The sequence below is a fragment of the Lichenostomus cassidix genome, chromosome 3, assembly GCF_008360975.1.
Source record: "Lichenostomus cassidix isolate B80296 chromosome 3, HeHo_3.0, whole genome shotgun sequence".
Classification (NCBI taxonomy): domain Eukaryota; kingdom Metazoa; phylum Chordata; class Aves; order Passeriformes; family Meliphagidae; genus Lichenostomus; species Lichenostomus cassidix.
The window spans coordinates 37,753,227-37,767,019 of NC_139483.1; the positions used below are offsets into that span (position 1 = coordinate 37,753,227).

Sequence of the window (13,793 nt, forward strand, 5' to 3'; positions counted from 1 at the left end):
TTATTCCAGACTGATTTTTATGTTGCTGTGACTAGATAGAAAGTCTAGAGTTTGCTCAGGTATGAGCAAACTATTGAAGTCGCTGCAGAAAAGGCAGTCTATGTATATCTCAAAGATACATAAGTAAGAAGAGGTAGAAAATATCTTTTTTTTCTGAAAAAAAACTGTGTCTCAGACTTTGCATCCTAAACATACTTCTAGTTTTAAGAGCTGGCTCCTAAAATCACCCTTAACATTTTAATCCTTGCTGCATAAGAGTAAACTTTTTTTTTTCACCATGAAAACTGTGTTTCTGAGGATAAGATGGCTTTCTCTCTCTTCATTGCTCTGGCTGGCTTGACTTTCTTATGAAAAGGGCTTTCAGGTCACTGCATAATTTTGTCACTTTTGTTTTCTTCACAGGTTCCAAAAGGAGGGGCAGAAAAAAGGGTGAAAGGATCCTTTTTGAGTCAGGAACAAACCCTCAGTGTAGGCTCCACAACAGGGAGACACCAAACTTCAGGGACCTTAAATAAGTTGTGCTGCAAAGGGTGTAAAGTACAACTGATCCAGGCACCTAAGTGAGAGGAAGAGCTAAGTACAAGGTGTTTTTTAGCAAAGATCAGTATTTGAGACAGAAGTAGTTAATTTTCAGAGATTATATGTTTATACAAATTCTCATTTCCTAAACATCATTGTCATTTACATAAGATATTAATGGTTTAGTTAAAATCCTCTCATTAATTATTTTTGTTAGAGCCCAAGGAAATGGAGGATAATGGTTTATTAAATTCTTCATTCTCTACATAAATACAGGAAGGACTGCTTTCACAGAATCAAATATGTCCTGAATCTCATGCTTTGCTGTAACATTGTAAGATACATCAACTACAACTATACTACAGAAATTGGCTTTTAATGTCCTGTTTAGTTCAATATTTTTCTGTTATACTATTATGAAGCATAAAACAGAGTACCAAGTAAAAGAGAACCTAATGAAGACAGTCCCTGAACAATGCAATTTAAAGAGGAAAAAGCTTGTTTCTTTGATCTTTCACCCCATTAACTATTCTCTCATGAATAAGATAACTACATACTGGAACACTGTGTACTTTTTATGATGTTCAAAGGTAACTAAAATAGTGTATGGAAAAATAGACCAAATGCAGAAAAATGTTTCTTCTCTTTTTATGCTTATACTAAACACACAAATTTAGTATATTAACTGCTAATTCCTTACTACAGTAAAGGGTAATAGTTTTTATGCTAAAATATAATATGGCATATGGAGTAAAATGCAGAATGTATAAATTTCCATAGTCTTTCCTACTAAGTAATTAATCTACTGTGATTTTGTGATACAAAATAAAATTTTGTTTATCCAAAATAATAATTCAAAGACCTTTTTTCTGCTAAAATTTATGTTTACAAAATATCATTTTACCTAGAGAAAACATAAAAAACCCAGTCATTTCCACAGACTTGTGCACACAAAAGATCAGTACCCAAAGATTTTGGAAACCAGACAACTGAGGGTCTTAGGAATACACTCATTGCTTATCTTCAAGAAAATCTTCACATTATGTGTTTTTAGAAATGTCGAATAGCAGTGGTTGTAGTTGTCCAAAAGACTAATGACGAATTATTTGTCTAAAACTGTAAACATTTTGAAATTTAAACCTGAATATTTTAACCAAGAACAGCTGATAAAGTTCATTTTGTACTCAGGATGAAACAGCAAAAACTTTTAGCTAAGGGCTGAAACAGCCACTTACTAAGATAAGAACTTGTAGAGTTTGTAGAAGAACTTGTAGTGTTTGACACTTGTATAGTTTGTAGGTGATTGAGGTCTCAGATAGAGCTACAAGTGCAAAAAAGGGGAACAAGTGATGACAGCAAAGAGCCCACTGTCATTTAAGTAAAATTTTTAAACAAGTTGTCCACTGCTACTTAAAAAAAAAACCATCTTTGCATGCAGAACATAGAATTCAGCAGTCTGAATAACCCAATTTCAAATGCAGTATTCACTAATATATGAATTGTTTTTTTCAATACATGTTTTATGTATAAACACGTACTATTTTACTGAGAGAGTTCATACCTGACCCTGAGGGACTTCATCTTTCTTGTCTCTGTCCATCATAGGAATAGGTTGAATACCTGTTTTCTTCATTTCATCGCCCTGGATAAAAGTAGAGAGAGGGAAATTAAGAAAACAAAAACAAGACTAGTGAGACCTGAATTAATTTCCCTTTTCTATTCTATGTTAACCTAAAAATCCAGAATTTAAAATAACATGTGGTATCACCCTGAGGCAATCTCAGAAAAATGCCTAAGGAGAGGCTCATTTTGTACATTCACCTAAGTGATAATGTAACTAGAGATGCTGTAAGTCAATGTACACATTTTTTCCTTGTTTCCAAGTGTGTCTCCATAATAAAAAGCAGCTGGAAGACTAAACCCAAAGAAATCATTCTATACTCTGCTCTATTCAGTTAGTCTCATCTTTCAAAATATAATCTGTTTAAAGCTCCAGTAGAGCACAACTGGTGTTGTATACACTATACAATGACCAGTAGAACACAACTCACCCATCCAAGGAAAAGCTGAGTAAGCCAGATGAATTTACAGTGTGCCCCTCTTTGTCAAAAATTTTGTCTGTTTCACCATGCTGCTTTGAAGAAGCTGCCTGTAAAACAGCCTTCTTTTCTTTAAGTATGTTATCCCTCCAGATTAATGAGGGTAATACTGGGAAAAATGAAGCATATTTAAAGACCAGATGGATGTAAGGTCCAAGAGAAAATTCTCTCCTTGCATTTCACCCATTACCAGCAGAACAGCTAAAACATATTTCTGAGCATTACATCAGACCTTGAAAAAATTACTTCTTAAAAATATGTAAGTAGCTTGCTACTTTCTGTAACAAATTGAAGTTTTCCAAGTCTTGTTCTTCAACTACATTGTCAAAACACCACAGGCAACTACAGTAATGGCTGCTTTTGGCTATTGCCCGTGTCTGAGATTCCAAAGTGACCTTTAATTGACTAACCTTATGCATGAGGTTTGCATGGCAAGGTTTTGGTAGTGGGGTGTGAGAAGGTGCCAGAAGCTTCCTCCGTGTCCAATAGAACAAATGCAAATGAGGGTTGCTATGGAGAAAATTAACTCCATCCCATCCAGACCCAATACACTTCAGCTGGGGAGAAGGTTTTTGCAGGATAACTGCTCATACAATATTTGCTTATCTGTGTCCTTTAATGTGAGATTCAGCTTGCAGAGATTTAGCTATCTGAAAGTTTGGGATGTTTCCTAAGTCTGTGTTGTATGTTTCTGCTACAATTAGGGAAACTGTCCCCAGAAGACAATTTATTAAATCTTTCTTATAAGATTTTATCAAGCCACATTTCAAGGGCCCACCTACCTTTCCAAGGGAGAATTTTGCTATCTTTACTCAAAGAAAAGTTTGCATTATAATAAATTGTTTCTGGTCTGAGCAGAGCATCTCTCTGTTTGACTGCCTTGAAAATACCTTGAGTCTAGAAAAAAAATGAGGGCTTCTGGAAGTCAATTCCATCTTGCATATTTTGCCTCAACATCATCTATTAACTATTACCCTGTTCAATTAACCAACAAGAGCTGTAATCAGGAAGCTATTTTTTTAATTGATGTCGTATTATTATCCTCTATCACACATATCTCTTTCACAAAGTAGTTAAAAAATCTCAAGTCATGGAATCTAGTGTCTGCTAGCCATTTTACTGTTGAAAGAAAGAAAATAAAAGGCCTTCTTCGTCAGCTGAGGGAAATACAAGTCTCTGTACCAATTCCAAGTACAGAAAAAGAGTAGATTATTATTGAGGAACTGTAAGCAAATATTGCTTTCATATGCCCCCAGTAATTTTTTTTTTATTTTTCTATCTGGTTGAAGTAGTGCAGTTGAAAGATGCAAAACTGTCTGCAGCTACCATAGTCTCAATGATAAGAACCTTAACACTAAATCATTTAGCATCATATGATTTTAAGCATTTTGATTGACTTAATATTAAGTGCCTAAGAAACATTTGAATTCAGAGCTTTGAGGAAGCTCTCCAGCGTCTGACTGATTATGCCAAAAGTGAATAAATCTCAGATTTATGTCACCATTTCACCTTGAAAGAAAAAGGACTCAGAATGGTTTGATTTGGCATAACCCAATTCATCCCACAGGCTCAGCTAGAACAGGTGATCCAGGGCTACGTCCAGTCAGGTTTTGAATATTTCCAAAGATGGAGACCCCACAACCTCTCTGGGAAGCCTATGCCACTAGTCAATGACTCTCACAGCAAAAAAGTGTTATGTTTAGATGATGTATATGCACTAGAAACAAAGTTTTTCTTGTGTTCAGTATATGATCATATGTATTATACACTGCTATAAAAATACTGATGCTATGCTTATAGTTACAATCATGATCAGAAAGTTAAAGTTGAAATTTTAACCCAAGAAGTTTGTATCATAATTGCTGTACAGCTACAAGTGATTTACAAGTCTCTTAAAAATCCTGCAGTAAGATTTTAATAATTGCCTTATATCTCACAAAAAAACGAAAAAAAAAATCACAGCAGACATATTTATACAACCTTGTAATTCTATACAACTGATAAGCAACATATTATGTTGCTTGAATTGTAGCAGTCTGAGAGAGTCATGCTGAGTGATATGAAGGCAGAACTTAGCTGAAGACACTAGCTATACTGGGCTTCGTTTAATGAAAAAAGGTCACTGTGACATAGCACAAAATTGCTGCAACCTTTTCTAGAGCTATTGTCTTAGTTAACAGTTACACAAAGAAGAAATATTATAAAAACCACTCTGATTACATCATTCAACATATTAAGATAATTAAGTCAAGTAGTTATTAGAAGCAGTAGACTATCCTACTTCTAGAACTGTAATAGTCTGTCCTACTTGTAACTTATCTTGCTGGGTTTGGCTGGGGTAGAGTTAATTTTCTCCACAGTGACTGGTATCAGGCTATGTTTTGTATTTGAGCTGAACACAGGGTTGATAACATTGAGACCTTTTTGTTATCGCTGAACAGAGCTTACACAGAGCCAAGGCCTTTTCTGCTTCTCGTTCTGCTTTGCTGGTGAGGAAGTTGGAGGTGAATGGGAATCTGGGAGGAGACATAGCTGGGACAGGTGACCTAAATTGACCAAAGGGATATTTCAGACTACATGGCATCATGCTCAGTGTATAAAGTGAGGGGAAGAAGGAAGAAGTGAGGGATGCTTGGAGTGATGGGGTTTGTCTTCCCAAGTAGCCATTGCATGTGATGGGGCCCTGCTCTCCTGGAGGGGGCAGAACATCCTCCTGCCCACGGGAAGCAGTGAATTCATTCCTTGTTTTATTTTGCTTGTGTGTGCAGCTTTTGCTTTTCCAATTAAACTGCCTTTATCCCAACCCATGACTTTTTCCAGCTTTTATCCTTCTGATTTTCTCTCCTGCTGGTGGGGGAGTGAGTGAGAGTCTGTGTGAGGCCTGGCTGCTGGCTGGGTTTAAACCACAACACTTACCTAACACAACCATTCAATCCAGTTAATTATACTTTTCTAGAAGTAACCTTTTTCCCAACTAAGTAGCAATTCCTGCCGTGAAACACAATCTAATCTTCCTAACCTGTGGCTGGATCTCTCCGGCAGCCTGACTGGATCACAATATATTCAACTTCTACAATGTCTCAATTAACCTCCTCTTAAAAGAGGATTCAATAAAAAAACCTATTAAATAATTCAATTGCTGTCAATAAATTCTAATTTACACTGATTCCATGAAATAGCATTATATCAAGATCTGCCTTTATTAACTCATACTTGGATTACAAAAAAAGTTAATATCTGGACAGGCACAATTATGTCCACAATTCCATCTTTACAATTTTTGAGTACAGAAAATCAGTTTGATCCTTCCTTCTCCAGTGAGTTCACAGGATTTGCATTGAAAAGTCTTTTTTACTTATAAGTAAAATAGTTGAGTATGTAACCAGTGAGGCACATCATTTTACCTCCATTATATCACTCATAAGAACACTCACTTTCTAGTGCAGGCATTTCAGAAAGTGAGAATTGAACTAGATATTTGAGCTTATACAGTCAGGATTATTCAAATATTTTGTTGTAGTCTGAGCTGTTTATAATTAAGAGAACAAGAACACGTGAATACAAAATAGACCCCCAGGAAGCAGGAACCTGGGATTTCATAAAGAACATGCAACAGGCAGGATAACAATCTTCACACTATATGCATGCTACATCAACTCCATGGGCCTCATTTCTGTTTTATGCCTGTGTAAAACAGAAATAAGCCAACTGAATACTGCAAGCTTCCACAGGGCACATAACAGAAAAGAAAAACACTTTATTGTACTCACGTGCAGTCGTTGTTCTGAAAATAAAACGTATCTCCTAAAGTTGCATAACTCAGCTCTATGCAACAACCTCAGAATTTATTCCTTATCCCCAGAGCAGTCACTTCCACTTTAAAAATTAAACAATTAGGATATTTACTCCTCAGCTAAGACATGTGGGAAACTGCATTTTTATTTATGAACATGATTACCTTAGTACAGCTTAATGCCTTGTTTCAACTCTCTGTACACTTTTGCTGTTGAGTAACTTTCAGCAGATCAAAAACCCAGCTCTCTCTAAGACACTTTAGTTGAGCTGGCTCATGGAGAAGACTCAGAAAAATTTTAATGTTTGTCATATTTGCTTTAGCATTGTCTGTACTCACACTATAGCTTTATAGGTATGTTTCAAGGCAGCTGACCTGGAAGCTGGTTTTGTATTTTGCATTTCTACAAAAACCTACAGTTAGTGACTCAAAAAACCTCCCAGATTTTCTTCTATGTTCTGTGGCTTGGTCACTTTATGTTAGGATGTACTTTCTACATTGTCTTGAACAGAGACAAAAAACATTGCCTGAAAATTAGATAGCTAACTCAGCTCTTCAAATAGCTTCAGAGTAAGAAACAAACACACACATGCACCAATGAACTCTCTTTAAAACAAGCACACCAAGATACTGATTGAAAAATACTTATAGTTGGGTTTTTCCTTCCTGGATGCTTCTGTTTTTAAGAAGAGTAAACAAAAGAATCACACATACCTCAGCCCAGAACTCCGCGTATATATCGTTGGCTGTCAGTCTGGTAACTGGCCACAACTTTGTTACAGAACACAAATCACAAGCTGTCATCATCAGGCCAATCACTCTATCTCTAAAATAAAATAAAATAACATTAAATTGTAAGCTTGATAAAGCATTAGTGATCACTCTTCAAAGTTTTCATTTGCTCTTCCCCAGTTTAATCAGCAACAATGTATATACACTACAAATTTTCTCCCAGCTAGCTTGTTTCTTCCTCATTTGTGTATGATTCATTGGCAACGCATGGCACAGACTGCATGCTGTATTCCTTGTTGTATTCCATACATTGTTTGCAGCCAGACTCCATTGACCATCCTCTACACAATCACAGACATAGACAAGGGCACAGAATGCCTGCCTGTTAAAACACTCACATGCCCCTCCACAATTTTCTGAAAATACAGTCCAAGTCTATAAGAAGAAAGATGGCATATCCTATTGCTGCTTTTTTTCTGTTCTTTAAAGAGAGAGGAAAACATGCTCCAAAAAAGAGGAAAGACTACTATCTAAGTGTCTGAGTCTGTCTCAAGACACTGTCATTGCTTTGTTGGAATGAATTTGAACCCTGACAGAACAAGAAGCCTACAAAGACTCTGTCCTATACACTGCCACACCTGTTCATAGAGTAACTGAACAATATCAGTAGTATTATAATCATTATTAAAATAAGGCACACATACACCAAAAAATAATCTTATTTAATCAGATTTCTATCACAAATCTATGGTGTATGAATCTAAATTTTATAAAGAAAACTGGCAGTTTAACTTAAATTTACGTTTCCACCCAATGGAGAGATTAAGATGGACCTTAAGGACACCTGCATCTTTGTTAATGATGCCTATTCCATAGAGTGTTATTAAAAAAAAAAGCACAGAGCTTGCTAACTTGCATACCAGTGTGTTGGCAGTAATTAAAACTGTATCAACAGACAAACATACCAGAGGAAATACAGAAATACGCAGTATGATCAATTGATAAATGCAAAGTGCACTTCCCTTAAGTTAAGACAGAGGAGTCATTGCACATGTAAGGGTCAACACAAACGTACAGCAAGGGAAATTGCTGTTACATATGCGCAATTTTACACACTGATGGTCTTAGAAATGCCATATGTAAGAAAATTACCATTCAGAGTTTTTTTAAAATAAAGTTTCTCTTTTTAGACTAATGCCATAGAGATCTTCAACTGGTTTGCTGCTTTACCTGTGTGTTTGGTTCTTAAGGTTTAATGCTCCTGTCTGATGCAGCTCTTCAAGCTGTTTTCTGTTTCCAAAATACAGAGCAAGGTCTGTGGCGATGATGGCTTTCCGGATGATCTCAAGTACTTGCTCATATTCGCTGGAGCTCAGATTGGAGAAGACATTGTGCCCTTCCAGCTATGAAAAAGTAAAAAACCAATAAAAAGCACAAGCTCTAATTCTGAGATGATTTCAGTCTTTACTTCACCAGGCAGGTTACAACGGTTTACAACCCAATGACAAGTTTTGTTGCAAATTCAAATGTTAATAGCCTGAAATTCCCATTTTTATTTTTCCTTTCTTTAAGACTGTCATGAAAAAAACTATGACCAAGCCACCAATTTGTTTTTGGGACTGCTCCTTCTGAAGCCTTGAGGTATTACTGGAGAAAAATGCTAGCTTTTTCTTTGATTTAAAAACACTACAGACACAGCACTTCCAGAGAGTGTTAACTTGGAAACTTGTGATTCAGTTCTGGTCCGGAGTATTGCAGTCAGGTTGGTAAACTGAGTACCTGATTCACTTTTAAGCACAGATTTGATACTGCGTAATATATAGCACAGATAAAGAAACACTGAAGTTAAAAATACAAAATAATTTTGTTTTCCTAGTATTCCAAATAAAAGGTGCCTGAAATTGCTGCATTTACTGACACAATTTTCTATATAGAAATAAAGTTAATTATTTTAAAGTTAATTATTTTAATGTATATGAACATTTAGGGAAAAAAGCTGCTTTGTTCAACCTTGAGTTGACTGACTCATAAATTAAAGACAATGGTTTCCTCTACCGAGGCTCTGGTAACACACCACTGCCATCACTTTTCAATTTCCACTACGCATTATTGCGCGTTTAACTGACAATATCCATGCACTGTGATCACTCATGAAGCTATATCACATTTTGAAAAGTCAAGACTATCTGCTGTCTCTAAGATTTGGAAAACAACTTGTCAAAAGTCTTCCTACTGTTGAGATGAAGCAGACAAAAATAAGAAAGAACGAGCTAGCCACGTCAAGGTGTGCACATTCAGAAACAGGAAATATTATTAAAATATATCAAATGCAGATGTGTTTTGACATTTAATTGGCATTTGGGCTGAAGCTCAAAAAGTTTCCCTGACTTTCATCAAGCATTCACATAATTTGCTCAAAATAAATCCTCTGCGGTACAAATAGTCTTGGTTTCTCTCACCATCCGGAATGTAAACGTAATTTTCTAGTACTTTTACTTAGACAAGTAGATATATTGTGAATAATGAATAGGAAATACAATCCATCTATGTCTCAATGCTCCTTTGACAGATTCCTAAGTCATAGAACATGATGTTAAAAAAAAAAAATTCAGAACATTTTAACCCATCATCAACATTTTGGGCGCAAAAAATTACTACTATCAGTTCTTACAATTTAGGGTTTTGGGAACACTTTACTCCCCAACTTTGTTGTCTAATTCATGGGAAGAGGCTATTTTTTCTAATATTTAAATTATTTTGTATTCTACTCTTGGGCTTTAGAAGCTGTGTTTTCAGAAAGCCCACTGTGACAAGCTTCTGTTCAGACTACTAGAAAAGAACTGATTCTGTAAAGTGCTGACAGAAGCTGTCAGTTATGAGTGTGTCACTTAGGCTTTTGAGTAGTACATGCAAAGTACAACTCCTAAGATTTTGTTCTTTCTCTGCTGAGCTTAAACTAGTGAATAGAATCCTCTGTGTTCCTAAGTATGGTGCCCTGTAGAACTGCCGGTGGATGAGCAAAGCAGCTCTAAAGTTTCAAGCAGTTAAAAGTACTGCAGGTACTGTAAAATGTAAATGTAAATTTAATTTTAATGTAGAATTAAAACTCACTCAGATAAGCCCTAAAGAGCTTGGTGGGTTGGTCTGGCTTTTTTTCCATCAGTCCAGGAATTCAGTAAGACTTTTTGATTCCAATAAAAACCAGCAAGTCCAAAAGGCTGCTCTAGTCTGCCTTTGCTGCTAATTACCACCCATGGGTGCTTCAGTAGCTGGTGTCTTGAGTCCACTCTACAGCCCTGGCCACTCATCCTCACTGACATTGACAGCAAATCTAGGAAGCAGCAAGGAAGCAAAAGGCAAATGTCTTCTTGGCAAATGGGATTTTCATTGATTACAACATTTCGGCCAGAAAAAATGCATAATGGTTTGGACAGTGAAGTGTTAATGACTGAGGAACATGCTCACTGTGCACAAATTCACACGAAGAATGAACACTAAACATCTAATGCCATACCACCACTGAAGGATTCAATTACACCCTTCTAAAAGAAGAAGCATTCAGAGATAAAGCTTCCATTCTGTGATTAAATATATATGATACCTAAAACCATAATCACAAGATGTGCTTCTGAATACAAGACAGAATATGTATTTTTCCTAAAAGGTGATTACGTATTTAAGAAAATAAATATCTTCCCCTGAAAAAACCAGAAAGAAAGAAAGGTTAACAATTAATTAGTGGCACAGTAGCAAGGCAATGCTGTAACTTGAGTGTGCATGGAAAACTAAAACTAGTGAGCACAAGTATGTTAGGGACTGGCAGTGGTTTCAAAGGTAACAGGTCTCACTCTTCTAATTGAGAATTATAAAAAATTTCTCTCATGAGAAAATATGTGTGTGTCAGTAGCACACCTGTATTTCCCATAAAGTATCTGTATGTTTTCTTCATTAAACATAAAGACACATGACCTCATACTAGGTCATGTGTCTAATATTCTCATGTGTCATACTAATATTCTCTTTCACAGAATATTACCTTACTCAGGTTTTTTTTTACTACAAATTGCCAAGTAACAAAAAAGCACAGGATAACATAATGAAGAAAGTTTACAACTTTCATGCATGAAAAAATTAACATTTCCTCTTTCATGCCAAACATTCAATGTTCACAGAATTTATTACAGCAGGTTTTCAAGTTTCTCATACAAAGTTTTGCCAGTACTTGAGTTTTTATTCAAAGTTTCAGGATGGTTGAAGACCTTGTTGAAATACATTATGACAAAAAATACATATGTAACTAAATGAGAAAATTATTTTTCATTTTCGAAGTTCCTATTCCACATGGTCACGGGAAAAACCTCCACAGAACCAGCAGCTAAAAGCTCCAAAGGCAGGCCCCAAGTAAAGACTTTCAAAGGCACAATATTTTTTATAACTCCAAGATTTTGAGAAAGCTGTGTTTTGCACTGTTGTTGAATCCTTGGGTTGCTAATCGTGAAACTCAGCTTGCTGTAATAAATCTTCCACTCTTGTAAATGAGTACTATAATAGAGAAATGAAACTAAGCATGCTTCAGAAAATCTACTGGGTAATGATGTGACTCCTATTTCCAGCACTGGACACTAATGCACAGAACATACAATTTCAATAATCCTACCTGCAGGATGGACACAGTCTGCGAGAAGTGGTGCTGTTCCATTGTTGACGTGGAATAGAGAGCAGCTAAGGGGTGGTCAAATTTCTGAAGATAGCTGTTGCTGTAGCCTCTGTGATCCAGGTCATGACACAGGCATGCAACTAAAAGACCCTTTCGCTACAAAAAAAATTGACACAAGCATGAAAAGCAAGATGTATTTCCTGCCCCTAGATGTCACTCTCTACCCAAAATACTGTAGAAGTTGCACTATGCTAACACTGCTTCAAACAGCACATGTAGAAATACCCTTAAAAATGAGAGAAACATGACAATAAGGACGTGCTGAATTAAAATCCTTGGTTCAGTTGTAATTCAAACCTTTTATATATTTGCATTTTAAAAACATTGTTGGACAATAACATACTATTGGATGGACTCTACTTCAGGAGAAATCTGCATTTTAAACAGTCTGGTTATCAAATATTTATCATGTTTATTAAAACAATAAAAAGCACAGTTGTTGAGGGAGAAGAAACATACAAGATGTATGATCTCATGATCAAGACAGGTGCACTAGAGTTCAATGCTAGACTTGCCTCTGCAACACTCCTAGAGATGTTAACCAAGTCCCCTAGTTAATTTTTTTTCTAGGAAGTCACTAATGTGAGCCACAAATGCTGGAAAAATGCTGGACAATGGCAATTGCAAAGAAAGAAAGACAGTAATTGTGAATTTTTATAATTAATACTTAATATCTTAAAGAAATTGAGTCCCTGAAATCTCTTTTTCAAAAGGTTTTCACACAGCTTATGTGTTTGGAAAACAAATCCATTACTGTTTGTGACTCTGTCACTGTTGGCATGTGTGAAGTATCATGAAAATGTCTTCATAGACCCAATAGTTTTGTCTTATAATTGGGTCTGATGAGCGTTCAGTAAACAAGGGCAAGGCTATAAAATTAAACAGAAAAAGAATACTGATTAACCACCTATTAGCTGTGCAAGAATCTCCAACCTGGATGCTATACTGAGAGACCCATGATTCTGTGGCAAAATAGCAAACGATGGAATTAAAGATATTATCACAAATACACAGTGTGCAGAAATAAGGCTGTAACAACACTAACTGTATTTGTGATTTTGAGACATTGACTTCTATTTTGTATTATGTCTTTTCAATATTGCATCTTGTGAAGAGTATTTTTAAAAACCTGTTTAAATTATTTATATAAAAAACCCCAGGTGATGCAGCAGCTCGTGTCCACAGAGATCCTCAGCAGAAGTGGAACCCTTAGGAACATAACACACACCTCTATCACTTGAAGTCATACAGTAACAGCTTGTCTCAGTCTCCATGTCTCAGGAAGTCATTCTTGTCTCAGTCCTTTTAAGATTATACAGTGCCTAACAACAATGCTCTTGACCTTGTATGTATTGTCCCTGCTTGGATCCCAATTCTTTAAACACTGCAAACTGCTGCATCTATTTGCCTCCAGATCAGTGTCTCTTTTACAGTGGTTTATACTTCTCTTCCCATCTCTAAATCTACTGAGGTTCACGTCATCATCCCTCACCTGAGATCAGCCCATCCCAGATCCCCAAATTTTCTTTCAGCAGTTTCCTGTATTCTTGTTGGATTCATCTCCAGTATCAAGAAAGGAGACTGCTGAAAAGAGCTGGAACATAGACTGGGATAAGACACTCAAACAGATGAAGGCTGGCTGGAGTTTACAGGGAATAAAGACTCTTTCCATCTCTCTTAACGGCTGTCTCTTTTGCTCTCCCTTTCTTACTCTGCATCTCCAAAGAGATGGGGCCTGCAACTTAGTACTGAATGTTATCAGAGCTTTTAAAATTCTCTGAGGCTGCACTCCACAGATTTTTGTTGTTAAAGGAATACTGCTTTTTTTCTTTTTCAAACTTGTAGAGCTTTGCCAAATTTCAGCATATGCCTGGCATATGCCACTTTTGCATTTCAGTGTCAATTTTCAAGTCCCTGCTTTACAGCAGGATAA

At 36.2% G+C, this 13,793-nt stretch overlaps 1 protein-coding gene across 1 annotated transcript in view; it reads right to left on the bottom strand.

Moving 5' to 3' along the window:
* Nucleotides 1-13,793, bottom strand: part of PDE10A (phosphodiesterase 10A) — a 179,651-nt gene that overhangs the window by 11,551 nt on the left and 154,307 nt on the right. The window contains exons 17-20 of the mRNA XM_085055336.1: nt 11,801-11,956; nt 8,374-8,546; nt 7,126-7,237; nt 2,081-2,161 (exon numbers count right to left, since the gene is read on the bottom strand). Of these exons, the coding sequence (XP_084911462.1) occupies nt 2,081-2,161; nt 7,126-7,237; nt 8,374-8,546; nt 11,801-11,956 (522 nt within the window). The remainder of the gene's footprint in view (nt 1-2,080; nt 2,162-7,125; nt 7,238-8,373; nt 8,547-11,800; nt 11,957-13,793) is intronic.